The following is a 20,151-nucleotide window of genomic DNA, read 5'->3' as shown; positions in this document are numbered from 1 at the left end:
ACTTCGCATTTCCAAAGGAAGTAATGTAGGATGTGAAATTTTGAATTATGATTAAATTTTCATTGAAATCACCGTCGGAGTCGTGCAATGAATCCATACATTTATCTATTAACCAGTTGACTGTGGTTACGTCGGTAACCTTCAGAAAAAATGATATAATTTATTCCAAAGCCGTCAGAAAATCTGCATAAATCAAATAAAAAGTATTTTTGAAGCAATAATCTGAACTTATTCTTCATAGAGTTCTTATTTACACAAGGGTTAAAATCGCTTTAAAAAATTTCATCGATTTTTTAATAGAGGACACCGGTGTTCCACCCACAGTTAAAAAGTTAAGGAGATTTCGATTCGAATCCAACTCCGATGCAATTTTAACCTTTCGTAGTTGATAGCGATCCCAAAGTTTAATCGACAGATCGGTGACTGCTAGAGCAAAAGCAATTCCATCCCCTCGTATTGTAGTTTATATGATGTAATACCCTGCATCAAATATAATTTGTTTGAAGCACATCATATCAGTATTATACATTCGTGTCAACGGATAAAACAAAATAAGAGTCTTGTAATTGATAGAGTTTGATGGTGTGGTATCTTACGCCAGATCTTTGGTTTAAAAGAGGAAGATAGCAGGTGACCGAGAGAAGTGAATACGTTTATCAAAATTACATTATACTTATATCAGGCTTGCAAAGCCAGTGATTATGAAGGGTGCATCATTAATTTATGTTCATATCTCTGAAGATTTATTTAAATAGATCCTTTATGAATTCTTTTTAATTTAAAATTATTAATTTTTGACGGTCATGACGAAACGAATAAGTAAAACAATTTGGGGACTGCCTGTGCGAATTTACCCTCACATAAAATACATTATACTGGCAGATATTATTTTAAAAAAAGAAACGTACGTAAATGTGGACTTATCTCACAAGTAACAGTCTTATTTTTACAAAAATGCTGCAAAATTCCTTGAAATCGCAGCAAAATATACTCAAAGGTAAATTCTATCATTCCGCTTCAAACGTGAAAAATTCAAGCCATGTGATTTATTATTCTGTGCCATGAATAATTCTGACATTCTTTGCTTGAGAAATTTTATCTAAGTCCCTCAAATCTTGTTGGTGGAAAGTCAAATCAACAGACAGGCACGAGACTCCATTTACATGTTAAAATACTATGAAAAAATAATGTGCGGGTTGTACATCCGTGCTCACACGATGGAGAGAATTTGTCAGAATATTTCAAGAAAAGAAAAGGAATATCTAAAGCAAGTAGAAAATGCGTTTATAATTATAAACAGCTAAGTATGTGTAAAGGGAGAATTTTATTACTAGAAATCACAATGAATACTTCTGCAGTTTATGCCCACTTGTAGTAAGAAAATAAATAAAACAATCTAAAAATCTTATCAGCTGAATGATTCAGTCGAAGTACTCAGGTTTTCAGTATGTTAGAAATGTTATTTGAGCAAATAAAAATCACCCTTGTATCGCGATGGCGAACGCTGCTGATTGTGAAAATAGTTGTACATTCTGTAGCTTCCGTTATGTATTTTTACCGCACAAGAGTCCCAACTGCTCCCAACTATCTGGAACTAGTGAGACTATGACATCCCCAATTGGGGTATGTTTTGAGGATAAAGGTAGTGGAGAGGGGAAGGAGATTGAAAAGAGGAAGGTTGGGTAGTCAAGCACGGCTAAAGCAATTTCAGGGCGATGCTGAGAGTATCTTTCTCTATGGATCTTGAAATACGGATTGCTAGTAGATAGCCTAACTCCTCGACCACGGAGGCCGTCAAAAGCCGGGTAATAATTCAGCTCTCTATTCATTTTTATAATGTCACCCTCACGAAATGGAGGGTGGAAATAACTTTGTGGCCCTTCTGTTCTGAATTTAAGTTCCAGAGGGTCCACCACAGGACTTATTGTAATTTTATTTGAAAAAGATAATCGAAAAATCATTAAAAGTTATTTAGATATAGATGATATTTATTTAGATCCTGTGGCTACATGACGATTCTATCACGAATGTATTATGTATATTACCATTTGCCTTTTTAGTGGTATTGATCTAATTGATTTACGTCTATTTATTCGACACAAATACAGTCAATTAAAATAAAACAATATTTTATTATGTAATTTTGGAAGAACTTAATGAGCAAAAACTCTGTTTATTTTTTAATTACATTTTTAAAGATTGTGAGTAACATTATGTAATGTTAAGAAAAAATGCAATGACTATCGAAAATGATAAATATATATTATAGTATTTCGTGTACCGAGATTTTCACGTGTTGTTGATATTGTAGATTTAGTTATGAATAGATTATATTTTTATGTTAAAGAATATTATAAGAAATAAGTTGGTAATTTTGATCAATGTAAATGTTACGTGTTATTTCGGTACTTGATTTCTGGTATCTTAAAGCTGTACTCAGGAATTGTTTTTCTGCAATGTCTATAAAAATATATCTAATTTCAATGGAAATTCACTCCTCGCTGCGATAATATTAGTTTAATATTAGATTTTCAGCCAGGACACTATTTATGTTCAATTTGCAATTAGTTTTTGTTAAGAAATAACCTTCAGTGCTTGCTTGTTCAGAATTATTTTATTGAAAATTCTTCAATAACAACTTCCAGAAAACAGCCTTCATCAATTCAGTATTAAAGATTCTAGGCGTAACTGATCGATTTAAAACATAGGTCTAGACAAAACATTTTGGCTTAAGTATCTACTTTCAAAGAATGTTGTAAAATATAATATAGGTACATGCTGAATGATATAATATAAACGTATCATTGTTTTACGATTATATTATATATAGGTACATGCTGAATGATATAATAAAAACGTATCATTATTTTACGTTTATATTATATATAGGTACATCTGGTACATGCTGAATGATATAATATAAACGTATCATTATTTTAAGTCGTTTTATTGGAGAGACTGCCCACTAACAATTATTTGTTTGTTCGTTATTTGGTTGTTTTTTCTATACCGTCCACCAGGTCAGTTGAGTGTATAGATCTATTTTTTTAAGTTAATATTTTATTTTTGGAATAATTTAATGAGTAAAACTTCATATTGTAATATTTAATTATTGAAGACAATATTAGCGATTCCTAAAAGAAAATTTGAAACAGAAGAGTGTTGACCCGGCAAGCCAAAGGGCCTGGGTTCGAGTCCTAGATTGGACCGTATTTTTCGGATATTTCTGTTTCAAATTTTCGTTTGGGTATCGCTAATATTGTCTTCAATAATTAGATATTACAATTTGAGGTTTACTCAATAAGTTATTCCAAAAATAAAATATTCATCCCAGATTTGCAGAAAAAGTCAATAGATGTCGCACATTAAAATAAAAATAAAATATATTTATCTAAGACACTTTCTAGATTGCATTTAGTTCGAGTTGAATCTTGCGATCATACATAAAGATAGCAGTCAATAAAAATGTGCTGTGAGAAAATGAAGACAATTTTAGTAGTTCTTATTTGAATCACGATACAGTTAAATATGACCGAAGGGGATATGGTCCCATTAGCTCAGTTGGAGAGCGGTGTCCCGGCAAAGCAAGGGTCCTAGATGTGAACCATCATTTTCTGATTAAAATTTTCGTTTAGGAATCGCTAATATTGTCTTCAATAATTAAGTTATTATTATACAGGTAATGTAGATTTAAGGGTCTTCATGGATGGTATCTGACAGAAATAGCATGTCGGTTGTACCCGAATGGTTACGAGTTAAGCCGATGCTAGCCGAATTCTTGGTAGGGAGCTCACTTTAAATTGCGTCCCACGTTAGAATTACTCTTAGCCTCTGATAAAACGAAAGTATGCCATGTTAGAAATTCATTGTAATTATCTTGCGATAGTAAAGTACTCATAATCTCTGACGAACCAAAGCATTTATTGAATACTCCCGATTTTGAGAGTGCACACTTGAATGCATATTAATCATAACAGGTTTGTAGAACACGTAAATAATTATTGTAGGTATGCATATACGTATTTACTTGCTAATATTTATAAAATTATTTTTATTACTACTTATGTATTTTTAATTTCTACATTTTTTCATTATTATCGCAAAAGCCCAATGGGTGTCTAAATAAATAAAACATGTCCGAGATTCTGCAGATGAAAAACCTTTTGTATAGAGAGGCCTTCTTAAAGAAGAATATAATGCTAATAAATCTAAACGAAACATGAAATAGAACAAAACATGGTTAAATAAAAACTCTTTCTGGGACAACGCATCTAACCACTCGACCATTGGGGCCTAGTTATTATTTTTTTGTTGATCCAATATGTCAAATTCAGAATTACTAATATTATCTTTCAACTAATTTTTCCAGTATTTTTGGCAGCTATAATAAAAAAAGACGTATAATAATTAGGTCCCAATGGCCGAGTGGTTAGTGTTGGTCTCGGTCTTAGTAGTTAGTAATGGTCTCAAAAACGAGAATTATTATACGGGGTAGTGTTATTAAAAAAAACAAAGAGCTTGTAACCATTTGAATGTCGTACTAAATAATTAAAATTAAAAATAATAAAAATAAAAAAAAACATGATTGTAAAAAAATTATATTAAAGTAGATATCTAATTTGTTCTTTCGAGAAGTAGGTACCAGACCGTTATTTTTTTTCTAGGGCTTATATTAATCATTTATTTAACCACTGTAGAATGTAATCAAACACAACTTTTGTAAAAACAATAAAGCGGTAAATCACAAGAAACAGTAATAACAATATTACATTAATTGCTCTCTAACGAAATCCCAAACAAATACTGCTTCCCTCAGCTTTTATTATTTTCTTAACAAGGGTAGCCTTTTGTCTCTATTTTCTCACCCGATTTTTGTATTGCTATTAACTTCTAATTCTTCTAGTATCTAGATTGAAGAAAGACACGTCCCGCTAGATATTATTCCGAAAGGTCAAATGTGACCTGGCGTAGGGGAGGTATCTATCTTGTAAAATATCAACATCTCGGAGATACAATCTATGATGGAGTAAGGTTGGCATTTGTATTTGAGGAAGGCCAAAATTTGTCATCGTGCTCTGGTCAAATTATGAAGATAAAGTAATGTATACATATTTTCTTCACATATGGGATGGTCCGAAGCTCTGTAGGGAACCCGCTTGCACAGCGCGGGTGTAAACTGTGCACCCTAAAGTTTAACTTTAGACTTACGGAATTCAATACTTAGTTTGTGTGAAAGCACTATGAAACAATACATGATTAATATTAAAATTACTAAATCATGTAAAATCGCTCGTTTTATTATCCTACCTTTTTTTGTTCATTTTTGTGGAAGCTTCTTCATATTAATGAGTGATATTTGTCCGATAAGAATCGACGTAATGCAGGCGGTAAATATTTTTTCACAAATTTTATTGTGGGATATACTTGACACCAACTAAAGATCATATTTTTGCCAATTTTAACCGTGTCTGGCCTCTATTGAAAACGGAATTGTTTTAGTTAAAGGTACCTGTTCTACTGTAATATGTAGCTTAGTAATTCACTTCACAGAATAATGTTTTTATATAAGTGCTAGTAAGGTGTGATAAGATTTTAAGTAAAGTTGAATTTAAGTAAAAATTACAGTAAAAAAGGTTTTTACGATAGAAGTCCGCTTTAAATCTAATAATCTGATAGGAAAAATTGAATCTGAATAAATTGAGTAGATAAGAGTTTGCCCTTAAATGAATATCTATCGGAAATCTAAGATTGTATTTTTAGGTATTTATTCCGTTATTAATAACCGTTGTTATTCCATTAATTTGTTTTGCAGGACAACATTCAATTATTGATTCTTCAAAAATAAATGAATATATTTTAACTATGTTCATCGGGGTTATTTGACTTTCAATTCCACATGGTGTCCCCGGGCAAAGTGCGCTAATTTCGGGGGGTGATTCTATATGATTAAATGATTGATGAATGAGAAAATGATTAATAGTTCCCCGTGTAGAAAAATATCTTCGAATGGCTAATATCACGGTAGGTACTTTATGTACGAAATAATTTTGTTCGGCAAAAAGATCTGTGACATTTGTGCTGATGAGAAATATCCCACCCTTCGTCAGACTTTCAATGTTTAAAACATATAATTATCCTTGCATCAATTATTGTCTTTTGTTCATTATGTTCGTTGCGACGATAAAACAATTAGGCTTTTTACAAATGTATCATTAAAAAGATTACAAGCTCAAACACAGCATGTTATCAAGTTCTATGTAAGCAATTCGTAGAGTGAGAATAATCTAGACAGACGAGATTGTTTTGATAATTGAATAGAGGAGAAATACCTGCGATTTTTTGCGTGAGAAGTTGTCTTATATTTTTTAGCGTTTCTAAACAAAGCGCGTCGTTTAAATATCACAATATTTATATCAGTTTATCAAAATGTACCTATCATTATTGTCTCTTAAACTCAAGTAATTAACATAATGTAATAAAAATAATTTGAAAATCCATCCAGACAACATGCCAAATGCGATGAACATGAGAAATATTTTTTTGATTGGTTAGGCTTAATTTTTGCGGTTCTTGACCTTTAGACATTATTTCGAAGGCCAAAAGTGACAACAGAAAGAGAAGACAAACAAAAATAATTATTTCTTGACAAAGATAGAATAAATTAATTCTTCTATAGAATATAACGAATCGAGTAGAGTGGAGGCGCCTCCATCGACAATAATAACGTATTATTGTAGTCCGGGCTACAAGCACCGGCATCGTTATCTCCCGTACGGCGTCGCTGGCTCTGTGGCTTAAAATAGAACCTCCGCTTTAGATTCTCTCTTCCAATCCAGATAAAGAAGTAATTGCCAACTCTCCAGATATCAATAACTATGCTCAATCAGATATTTTAATTAGGTTCTCTAGGGTGAGGATAAGCTGAAATTTATTACATTGGTTTTACAATCAGATACAGAGGAACTAATAAATTGTACCATTAACGCTGTCGAATGTTTCCATGGATGATGTAAATTTATGAATATTGAAGCTACTATCCGTTATGAGGATTCAGAGTCTGATGTATACATTTCAGTTTCTGGAAATACATGTGATTTATACTATAGTTATCTCTTACATAAAAGTGGCAAAACATTATTGTTAAATTGTAGATAATTTAATTGAAAATCAACATGCTTGTTTGATTAATCGTTTCCTGCCAGAAAAATGATGCTTTGATAAAATAAGTGACTAAAAATTTTTTTTTTTTGTTCCTAGGAAATTTTTTAAATTTTTTTTGAGTTTACGTGATGGTGAAAATAAATAACTCTTGGAAATGCGTACAATATTAATTCTTAGAATGTAGGTGACCAACAAAATTAACGATGGAAAGGGAAAACCTAATCGCTAGTCGTTTGTATGGAGTATAGCATTAATAAGTCCTAGTTTGGGTAGTAAACCTCAAATGTCAAAAAGGTTTTCCAGCTACTAAATAGAAAAAAAGAAAGATTTATTTTTACCATTTGTTTTTTTTTTATATTTTAGTGAATATTTCATTGGTTCGGACAATTTTCCGCTAACTTTTGCGGAGGCTTCTTTACCAGTCAAACTGACTGACTGCTTATTTTATTTTCTCAAAGTCTAGGTCATCTAGGCTAGGACATATTATCTAGAATCGCGTCTGGGAGTTATATTCGAGGATTTTATAGTAGATTCTTACTTTTTCATTCGTTTTTGTTTGACAAATGAAGCTGTAAGGCTTCTTGTAAAAATAAAGGTTTTATTTCGTTGAATTTAGATAGCAGAAAATGATTAAATTAGACATAATTATTTTGACTTCTGAGTAATGTATTAACATTTCTTTTTAAAATTGAGAAGTGGGTTTGGGTACCGCCACCCCAGTAACCATTTATTGGATAACCGACACCGCTGCCATAGGTCACCCCAAGTGGTTCGCTAAGTTTAGTGACTTAGCAGAGGTGCCCGGGTTCATCGGGTGAGGTGACAGATGGAGAGAGGCTGGTTTATGGAGACCCTTTGATCTCTTCGACTGGTCTCCGCATTGCGAGGGATATATACATATGTCCGTCACTCCTGGACAAACTGATCCCTAGACACCTACCCAACCATCATACCTTTTACCTTCTCAAACCTTTCTCTCCTTCCTTTCCTTAAAAAAAAACACCCCAAAAGACTACATAGGCCTTGAGGGATATTATTTTCCTCAGGGTCTCCTGTGTTTTATTTTTTTTTATGATAACTCCACACAGGAGGCCCTGAAGAAAATAATTTCCCTCAGAGCCTATGTAATCTTTGGGGATGCTGTGTGGAGGGTCTTTTTGTGGAGAGGAAGGAGTGAACATGGGTCTTGAAGAGTCCCATGTTGTAGGAGGGAGGAAACACAGAGGCCGGCAGTTCGTTCCACAGCCGAGCTGTTGAACTTAAGAACGAATCGTAGAAGCGACCCGTTCTCGTGTGACAAATATCAACCGTGTACAAATGTTGGGCGCGCGTTTGGCGTGTATCCCGACTACGCACCGGTGCCGAAGGGATCAATGACGCTAGTTCCTCAGAGCATCTTCCATTGTAATACCGATAGAACAAGGACAGCATACCTACCTGACGCCTGTGCTATAAATATTGCAGTCCGTTTGTTAAGATTGGGGAATCTATCAAACGGACCGCCCGTTTTTGCACAGAGTCAAGGGTTTTTTTCAGGTATTTAGGGGCTCCGGACCAGAGATCGCTGCGAGGTTAATATATAAAAAAAAACATTACGAATACTATACTAAAATTCCGGTATTCATTACATGGCTGTTAATTAAAAAATATAATATATTTTTATTATTGTTAGTCTAATTTGTAGTCCTCCATTTTAATTTTTGTTTTTCTTTTATATCTTCAATAATATTATTGTTAAATTTACAAATAACGGTTTGCTTATAAACAAGTTCTGTTGTTTTTTTATAAATTTAATTTAGATTAAATTTGATAATATTATTATTAAGTTCTGCAAGTGTTTTAGTTTTTTATTATTGTGACAGCTGTTTCGGCTTACAAGGCCATTTTCAAACTGTGGTTAGTCCACATTGAGACGACGTTTTTATACTATTTCAAATGTAAATTTTGAAGGTGCATACATTGATTTATTACTGGTTACACCGATGACATGATCTATTGTTGGTTAAACCAATCTATGTTTTCCCCTCAGTAAATGGTAATGGGTTCTTAATTATTTACTAATGACTTTATTGCTATGAATTATTTGGGTGCATTATACTGCTTGGGTTTTGTGAAAATACTAAGAAGTGGTGAGTAAATTATTTTCCGTACTTTATTAATTAGTGTTAAATTTGGGTCATTCGTTCGTTTATTGATTTCTAATTGTTCAAGTAAATTTAATCTAATGCCCTTTTTTTCTATATGCAATGGTTTAGGACCCTTGTTGTTAAGTGGGTTATGATTATTCACCAAGAGATGTTCTGCGAATTTTGAGGATGTGTTTTTATTATTATAACATCGTATATGTTCTTGGAATCTAGTTGAGAATGCCCTCCCCGTTTGTCCGATGCAAGTGGCGTTACAATCGGCGTGGTCACATTTTAATTCATATATGCCACTGTTATTGAGTATAGGGATTTTACTTTTAGAGTTTTTAAGGCTTGTTCCTAAATTATTGTTTGTTCGAAAAGCTATATTTAAACCACATTTTTTAATTTCTTTTGCAATTTTTTCAGATATTGGGCCGAGGAATTCGAGACATGCAAATTTTTCTATATTTTTGTTATTTACCGGATATATTAAATTGATTTTATTTTTATATTTCTTATTTTTTATTATTTTTTCAATGTTATTTGCCTCATAGCCGTTATTAATCGCGATCGTTTTTATCGTTTCCTTTTCTTTTACATAAGCTTTATTGTCTAAGGGAATGTTAATGAGTCTATGTACCATTGAATGGTACGCTGATTATTATTACTCATTAACATTCCCTTAGACAATTCACTCACCACTTCTTAGTATTTTCACAAAACCCAAGCAGTATAATGCACCCAAATAATTCATAGCAATAAAGTCATTAGTAAATAATTAAGAACCCATTACCATTTACTGAGGGGAAAACATAGATTGGTTTAACCAACAATAGATCATGTCATCGGTGTAACCAGTAATAAATCAATGTATGCACCTTCAAAATTTACATTTGAAATAGTATAAAAACGTCGTCTCAATGTGGACTAACCACAGTTTGAAAATGGCCTTGTAAGCCGAAACAGCTGTCACAATAATAAAAAACTAAAACACTTGCAGAACTTAATAATAATATTATCAAATTTAATCTAAATTAAATTTATAAAAAAATTAAATGGAGTTCTACGAATTAAACACAAAAACAATAAATAAGTTCTGTTGTGTAATTGGAGGGCGAAAAAGCTGGCACGGATAATAATAATTCACAGCAGAACTTTTTTATTTGAATAAACATTTTTAGAAATTTGATAATAATATTATTGAATATATAAAAGTTAAAACAAAAATATGTGAATATTAAAATCTTTAAAACATTGAGAAATACGAGTACTTATACCTACCTTTATCGAACTATCTCTATAAAACCAAGTGTCTCAATAGAGGCGCCAAAACATCTCGTCCAACGTGTAAGATGGAAAAGCTATAAACTCTGTGTTCGAGGTGTATTTCATACAATAATAAAACAGTTGATAGATGAAATTTTAGTGTTTTAGAGACTGCTACTTTATTAGTTAGGCCGTACATTTCAAAACCATTTGTGTCGTAGGGTGGAAATAACATTATTTGCTTCCAAATCACTCAACACTAGTGTGCTACGACCAATCTGAACGTATGTGTGTACTGTAGATTAAACAGATTTACTTTTTAATTATGAGAGTAGCGATAGTTAAAAATCATTCGAAAAAATATAAACCCGCCCCGTACAAGCTTTGGATCTCCTGCGTTTTAAAAGCAATGTAGACGGTACCTACCAGCGAACAGCATAAAATAATAATTAAGTTAATTTCCTTATTATGGCAACATTTTGTGTCCAAGACAACAGTCCGTCAGTCCGCTGACCGATTCATTCCTGATTTCTCGTTCGTCTCGACTGGTTGTGCCCTTTTGAATACCGTCTACATTCTAGAATCGTCAACAACCTTCAAAAACAACCTTCTGATATTGAGAGTCTTTTAGGATCTGTTTTACCCACAAAACAAGTAAAAAACTCTAAATCATAATTAAAATATTAATTATGCATAAATGATTTTCTCCTTTTACTGGAGAAAATTCCTTACAATGAATTTCTTTTAAAAGTTGTCGATTAACTACAATAAAGTTTGTAATTTTCGCTATCTGCCAAAGAGTATTTTAATTAGAGGTTGGAGTAAAGTTAGAAAAAGAAACCCTAGAAATCCTGTTTGATCCACTGAAGCCTTTGTTCTACGCTCAATTATGCTGGGGGTATCTATGAGGTACTTTTATATTCAAACGGTTGGAAAATTCCACATTCATGTTGGAATATTTCACATTCAACACAATATTAGCGATTCTGGAACAAACATTTTAAACAGAAAAAGATATGGTCTCATCTAAGACCCCCCCGACAAGGCGAGGGTGCTGTGTTCAAGTCCTAGATGCGACCGTATCGTTTATTGTTTCTTTACGTCAGAATTTTTAACCTCACAAAAATAACAAAATGGTTATATATTGAGAGAACAATATTTTTACAATGAATTGGGTACCTACGGGTTACTTACATCTTTTTATACCGTATCTTTTTCTGATTTTTCTGTTTCAAATTTTTGTTTCAGAATCGCAAACATTGTCTTTGATAGTTAAATAAAAAAATGTCATTTTATAAAGAAAAAAAAGATTTCCGGTGGTATAAATGTGGCAAAACTTAAGAAATAATAATCCGCTTGGTTGAATATTTGTTTTATCGGTATTTCTTCACCTCTAAAATTCCGACCTTTCAGACATACTAATCCGATTGTTTTCCAACGCGAATTTATTTTGTTTGCTATTGCAAAAATCCACGAGAAAAATAGTTTCAGGATTTGTCTCAATCCGATAGCCTTATCCCTTCTCACACTATAACACTAATAATTCATGGTAGTATTAGCTGTTGACAAGGAGAAACTACTGCGCTCAGTAAATGTATGGAAGTTGAGGAAATTCCCCTCTTATCACAGAAACCAACACAGCCAAACGAATTAAAGGAGAAAGTTGGCGGCCAAAAGGTCTTGAAATTATTATTTTTATATAACAGGAATAACACCGAATATCTCTTTTTTGTTTCGAAGGAGTGGATGGAGAATATATGATGCAAATGTCAATGGTAGAAGAAGTTAGGATACCCGAGGACGTGTCATGGGTATTCGTATCTTAAATAACTAAATATTTCAATTCAAATTTGAAATACTTGAGTTGGGCAATGTCAAGAGTCAGGATAAAAGCAAGGTATGTATCAGACGATATTTTAATATGAAAGAAGCAAGGAAACGTCCTTGGGGACACGGAATGATGGTTAGTTAGTTACATTCTTAATAACATTATATTTATCGCTAGCTGAAAAAATTACCCTTTACAATATGCTCTCAATTATCTGATAAGGATTTTTCTAATAATAGTTATTAATAATAGATATAATGTTACAAAAACATAATTTAATGTTTTCAAAAATGCTCAAAAAATAAACACATATAATTGAATATTTTCTAATTTATTTTACCAATAAAAAAGAGTTTTCAATGACATGCAATCGAACTGCTAATTTACAAAGCGCCTTTGGTTTGGGTTCTAATACAAGGAACAACCTTGACTCATGCATAAAACGAAAAATGCATCTGATTCTCTAAACTCAACTGCCGAACGGCAATCGGAATAATTCCGACAGAAGTATTCTGCAGGAGCCGAGGAACAGGTGTAATTGACTTTGTTACTGATTCAATATTGGTAAATAAGATAAACCGCATTATTTTTCAAGTAATTCTTACGCAACACCGGGATCAGAAAATACTTGCCCGCTTTTATAATCTTATTTTCACAGCATAAATCTTCTCGAAACACAGTTTTACCCCTTCCACATTTTTATGGGAACCTCGAAGTAGCATCCCTAAGACCTGCTGACCACAGGACTATGTCATCATACATGGTTTGGTCACGTAAAGAAACGCGAGCTTAAGGGAAGCTTAACATTGTTAATTTTTTTTTTTTGGTAAACTAATGTTTAAGACAAGATTTTTTATCCATAGCACAAAGGGTAACAATTATTTTTATAAGCAATAATTATTAGCCTGAAACACTCATCCACATTGAAAAATCTCCTAATAAAAGATACATGACGCTAACGGGACTTGAACCCGTGTCCTTTCGATTTCCGGTCGACAGCTCTGACCACTGAGCTATGTGGCGGCTTATCTCTTATCCGCGAAATAATTCAATATATTCCAGTGTTTCATTCAACAATTACTGCTTATTACATGTTTTTCACCTGAAACAACCAACTTTATTTTATATGAGAAAGGCATTGTAAGTGCTAACTCTCTCACTAGATGGCGTCGAGACAAATTGTCTACATTTTTTGGTGAAGATACTAGAACTTGTCAAATATTAATTTTTTTTTTGGTAAACTAATGTTTAAGACAAGATTTTTTATGCATAGCACAAAGGGTAACAATTATTTTTATAAGCAATAATTATTAGCCTGAAACACTCATCCACATTGAAAAATCTCCAGATAAAAGATACATGACGCCAACGGGACTTGAACCCGTGTTCTACAGCGGCAACAGAATCTACACGTTATTTCTTTACACGTGGTGAAAGGAGCGACATCTTCCACCTTCGTGGATCGGGACCTCCGGTCCTTCTTCACAGTACTTGTGTGTCTCACCTGTCTGGCACACATATGATGAGTAAATATTTAACATAATGATAATTTATTTGTAAACACTTACGCATATTATATGATGCGAGTATTAATATAATATGCAATGTATTTGTGCATGTAGTTGTAAACGTGAAGGGTCGATAAAGCGTATAAATGCGTAACGAATAAAAAAATAAAAATTCACCAGAAGCATTAAAAATACATGACAGGATCGAATATAAAATTCCTCTGTCTGTAGAAGAACATAATTTATAACTCTTCCATAAGTTCAACTAGCAGAGGTCAAGAGCTTAGCCGAAGAAGGCTATGTAAGGGAGTAAAGAGGAAAGGCGTAAGGCAGGAAGGGAATGAGGGGAGATGGAGAGTACTAACCTGTAAAGTTTGGACGACGCTGGGCGCCGACTTTTCCTCGAGAAAGGAAGCTTTCCGGCTCCTTGGCTGGAGAAGGGCTGTAAGTGGGAAATGTGAAGGAAAGGGTGGGTTTATGACGTAAGGGAGAGGAAGCGTCTCCTTATGACTTGTTGCGTCTGAAACAAAGGAAAATACACATAAGGATTTTAAAACTCAACGAGTCTTGGGTTAGAGGTAATGGTGGTGCACGTTTCATATAAAGAGCGTTGAAACGTGACACCAAATGACGACAATTAAAAAAATCAAAACTGGTGAATCAACATTAAAAAATATATCAAAACAGTACGTGTCACTTATTTTCCACTTTAACTCCCCAGGCCTAAGGCCTATTCTTTCAGAAGGATTTTGAGAGTATTTCCGCCTTGCAATAATATCCAAATAAATTGAATATTTCAGAACGTATTCAAAAACTGAAATCTTTTTTTGAGAGTTGATACGCTTTCAAAATTTTATTATCAGAAATAAAAATATGTTTAAAAAAAAAATTAATTCAAAATAAAAAAAATGAAATAGTTCACTTTACGTAATTTGTAACTAAAATTACTGATAACGAAAAAAAAAACCACACGTATTTTATTAGACAAATGTATTTTGTCACCTCACTTCTGTCGTCGTTTTATATAAAAATAATTCACGAGGTTTTTTTCAATTTGCGGGCGGAACCTTTGGTTTTGTAAAGGTGAACATTTTAATTTTACTCTTAACATCTAAATAAAATTTAAATATAAGGAGTGGTGTTTTCTCTTTCTAACACCGTATATTAGCCTGAGGAGTTATTCATAGTAAATCTTTAAATTCCTACGCACACCAATATATTAGTAAGATTTGTCCTGTCTGAGTAGGCATATACTATATCGATTTTTATATATATGATGGGTAGATAGTTAGACATAACATCACACACCTGTCAAATTGCCCAAATTTATACATTGAATTGCTTCTGATTCCTTTTATCTGGATATGGTCCGACCCACTTTGATAACTATATACTACATCTTTCATACGCTCGTGCTTCACGTATTCTAGCGATAATCCTATGTATACAAATCTGTCCAATGAAAATTCAAAATATACAAGCGATACATGTCTTTATACTATTCATAATGTTTACATCGGCATTTCCGGATTCGTCATTAATTCGGTCATATATAGGTACACGTTTTACAGAGCATGCCCGGGACATGGGCCACAGATTCATGCATTGAATCTGTATTGTTTTTATTGTTGTTTATTGTTATTTTTCTTAAACTATGGAATTTGTTGTACAATTTGTGATTGGTGAACAATGATTTTATTTAAATTAAAGAAACTCATACACTAAATACCCCGATATTGTATATTTATTATAAGGAAAATTGATCTAGTCTGAAGATGGTCATGATAGGATGACCCGGTAATGATCAACAATAAAAAAGTGGATGCAAGCTTTAAATTGTCTAAATGAATTATTATAATGGAATTCCGCCAGGAATCGTAGAATTTTGAATATAAATATTTAAAAAATATCATGCTTTGATTGATTCAATAGCATAAACATATTAAATAATATATTCAATAACGACTACCTTTAAGATTACTTCTAAACAAAAGCGTGTGACCATTTGAAACATTTGAAACAGAACACACATTTTAAAAGTAAACACATTATTGATTCATATTCATAAGTGTGAAACGAACGATTGCATTTTTCCATAAATAAAAGCTAACAATCGTAAGCTAGTAACACAATGTAACTAAGATCTAATGTTTACTGGAATGTACATTACATAACCCCGTTATACAATAAAATTTATTACACGTGCTACTTACAACTCGCAACAAAGTTTGTTGGAAACCAAATTGATGTGTGTGTTGTGACGTAAAGAGTAAAGGGTCGCCCCCACTGCACTTGCTGTAAAGTTGCGCAACTCAGTGAGTGTTCCCCCTAAATAGGGGATGGCCTTAGGGTGGCTGTAACCTGTTTACTGCAGCTTTTGTGACATAAAACTGCATTGAACGTGTTTGTATGGACACTAAATTATCGCACGAAATAGAGGCGGTAGTTAAATGCTTCAGTGGGATCATTTTATTCGTAACACGTCAGCTTTTGGCACTCGGATAAAACTTAAAAAGTTGCGATTTCCCCGAAGAATCTACAATTTCTATGTAGGACAAAATAAAAACATAAATTTCATAATCTTTTCGTATTTCTATTGTAAAAACAGATGTTTCCAAGAGTTTCAGTCCGGTGGTAAGCCCGGTCCATCACAGGTCTAGTTTCTCCTCGCATTACTTCTTTTTGCTTTCTTCAACTTTATCTTGTGTGATCAACCATTCTACAAAATAGTCGTTGGTACCAATCGTAGGTACCAATTCCCTTGAGGTGATTTTTCACAAAAACGGTGCTATACTAATCAGCCATACATTATTTTTATTATATATTGATCCTGAGAATATATCCAAGTCACCACACCTGAGAAGTTTCTACAGTGAGTAGAAAGGGTTCGATGCCGAGTACTTCTCCTTCCAATAATGGAGCATCTAATTCACACACCCCTGCCTTCCACCGCATATCTCAAGAAATTAATTTCGGTATCTTGAACCCTTTGTTAATTGCCCTAATTGGGTTGATTTTTTCATCAATATAATATATATAATATTTATAGTTTGAAAAATAATGAGAAAATTTTCATTGTGATTGTCGTGTGTACACGGTATCCAGAAAATAAAGGTACACGCGGGAAACCAGTTAATCTACACCATCCAACAATTTTTTTTTTCCATGTGATCATTTCAATTTTTCTTAATTTTTTTCTTTTTTACCAGTAAAGAAAAAAACTTTCCGAGCCTGCTCTACTCGTCGACCTATTTTAAAAGACAATAAATATCTGAAAGATACCTCATTTTTCAAATTTGACCGAAAAATTCCAACTTCGGACTTAATTTACTCAAAAACGAAAACTAGAATCAAAAAAATTATCCCTGTAAATTTGATGAAGATAAACCAGTTTCTTTTTTATTAATAGTTCCCTATATTTAAGAAATGTTATATCATTACCAGATAAAGCATTATTACAATAATCGTATGTCGAAGAATGTACTCAATAGTCAGGAAAGCTTTAAATTCTAGTTTCGAGAAAATTTCAAACCCTTCATGAAGACAGCATTCATTACACATCTCATAAATAAGTCGTTCTCCCTACAATCATCATGCTAGTTCCAATAATAAAGCATTCAACGCACATTCATGTTGTTTAACTACACGATAGAAAAAACCAAAATTCGTATGCTTGGGTTATACTGACCACGAAAATAATTGCGAACAGACCTTTTTCATAGATACAATGATTTTGCTCGGAAAACTTCAAAAACAGATGATTATTCCAGACAGGGTTTATAGCTTTGAACATTGAAAACTCATAATACAGATTTTTCTTCATAAAATAATCTTTTAATTTAAAAGTGAAGGTATTATGTCAAGGTTAACTTTTATTTTTTAAGGTTGGAAGTCATTTATTTAATATTATTTATATTCATTTTGAAATATGTTCAAATAAATACCTACATCTTTATTTAATTCTTCCCGGAAAAAGTTTTTAAGGAATGAAGGAAGAGTTATTTGGTTTATAGTAATGTGTACAGTATAGTACACAAATATTAATTATTCCGTTGAAGATTGAGTCGTCCATTATAGGCCAGTGCAATTAGCGCCAAAAAGGGGGTCGCGATCGAAGTAATTCCGGTAGTCCCAATTTTTTTATATGTTATATAAACTGATCCCCTGATGTAACATCTGATTTTCCGACCTTGGCGCACCTGTGCTCGCGCCGCCATTTTGAAAAAACTGGCCGAAATCGGGCCAAAATCTAGTTTTTCCCAAATATCTTATTTCCAATGCAAATTTTGGCTAAAGTATCTTAACAAGTATGATAGAACATAAAATAACCTACAATTTTTGTAAATAAAAATTTCTTCTATCTCTAATAGGTACCGAGGTAGAAAGTCGTAAAGGTGCGTATATTTTTGAAAAAAACAAGTTTTTTGCGCGACTATGTTTGGTTTTTTATAAATACCTCGTTTCCAGTGGAATTTCATGAAAATTTTATTGATACCAATTATGTAGAACATAAAATTTCAAGAAAAGCTGTGCCGTTTTTATGTTTATATAGTTTTCTACCGATATAAAGAATAAACAAATCCAGGTAGGTACGCACAGAAAATCTATCACGGTTTATTATCACGTTATTAGATTTTTTTGGCATTTTTAAACACAAACATCTATAAATTTACTAGAGGGCACTTCGGTATGGGGGGGGCTACCCCCCACCCTTCTACTCCTCCCCTCCGGTTCCCTTCAGTTGCCGCATGTCACGTCTTGAGCCTGGAGCGGAGCTTGACAGCGTCAGTGTCACAGCAGCGTTCAGTTCGAAATGATTCAGTGCAATCGAGTATGAAAGATTTACAAAAGAGGGCTACTTTACGATCCGACGGTCTCATAAATTTTGGTCAGGGATTTGGTCTGACATGACCATCGAACAAACTCTGATGAGATCGATGAAAACATCTGGAGGTTTGACCCAAGGACGGGGAATCACAGACAGTTCCATCCTTCGTTGGACTGCTGGATTCGTTTATCTGCATAACATTTGTGAGGGTATCGAGTCATTTTGTGGGATTGAATCAGGAACGTCAGAGCAACGTGTAGAGATGAGGCCTGCAAGAATTAAGAGGGATGATCGAGACGTTCAAACTCTCATTGATTGGTTTGCTTGCCATGAACCATTTCCTAAAACAAACGTGATTATGTCTATTAGCAGAGGCACAATCGGGGATAGCAAAGTCACTTGTCACATGGCAGAAAAGATGGGGAAATTAGCTATGTCTAAAGTTATCATCAAAAACTTTGGAAACCTACACTTAAAACGTAATGATGCAATAGTTTCTCTTGCGGCGGTGACCAGCAGTGTCAAAAATCAGGGTGTGACTATGTCAATAGATCCATTAATGCTATTCCATCGTATGTGTATTGCCAAAAAGTCTGAAAGTGAACTTAAATAATATTTTCAATATGAACTCTCTCCTGTACCATTGTCTCTTTTCTCAGAAGAAGGCATGCGCAAAAGAACGAAGTCTATATTTTATTCATCATTAAACCCTCTACCAAATAATAGAGAACTGGGAAGCAGTAAAATACAGGTAATTGATGGAGAATATTTACTGCACAAAGTTGTATGGGGCTCGTGCTCAACTTTTTTCAGTAATTTTCCAGCAATATGTCAGATATGTACAAAATCACTATGGATCCAATGCAGTAGTGGTATTCGATGGATACCCAGATTCTATGGAAAAAAAAGCACTAAAGGGGTGGAAAGAGCACGGCGTGCCAGAGTTACAACTTCTGCTGAAGTTTTGTTTTATGAAAGCATGCACCCACAAGTGCCACAGGAAAAGTTTCTGGGAAATGAGAAGAACAAGTCTCGTTTTATTTCCCTACTCAGAACCTCATTTGCACGATCCCACATAACGACAGTACAAGCTGAAGAGGATGCTGACGTTCTCATAGTGAACACAGAAAATTCGTTGTCATCTCAACATGATGTAGTCATAATCGTTGGTCAGGATATTGATCAGCTGGTACTCCTCACAGCTCTCTCACCTCTCAACGTATATTACCAAAAAGTTCTAACGCGTTGTACTCGAAAAAATGTTTTTAACACATTGAAATAGTTGAAAACATTTTATTACTTCATGCCATAAGTGGTTGCGATACAACTGGAGCTCCGTTCGGTCAAGGCAAACACAAATTTTGTAATATTCTTCTCAAGAACCACTCAGTGAATGAACTTGTTCGTGTATTTCAAGACCCAAAAGCAAAG

General features: G+C 33.4%; 1 protein-coding gene across 1 annotated transcript in view; it reads right to left on the bottom strand.

The window, feature by feature from the left end:
• The window catches only part of Syn (synapsin), a 301,930-nt gene that overhangs the window by 256,510 nt on the left and 25,269 nt on the right, over positions 1 to 20,151 (bottom strand). Inside the window, exon 3 of the mRNA XM_089634409.1 lies at positions 14,258 to 14,412. Coding sequence (XP_089490535.1) covers positions 14,258 to 14,412 — 155 coding nt within the window. The remainder of the gene's footprint in view (positions 1 to 14,257; positions 14,413 to 20,151) is intronic.

The sequence above is a fragment of the Hesperophylax consimilis genome, chromosome 1, assembly GCF_061612785.1.
Source record: "Hesperophylax consimilis isolate HC1 chromosome 1, BYU_Hcon_1.0, whole genome shotgun sequence".
Taxonomy (NCBI): Eukaryota; Metazoa; Arthropoda; class Insecta; order Trichoptera; family Limnephilidae; genus Hesperophylax; species Hesperophylax consimilis.
Note: the sequence above shows the minus strand (reverse complement) of the source record. Positions and strands in the feature narration are given on the sequence as shown.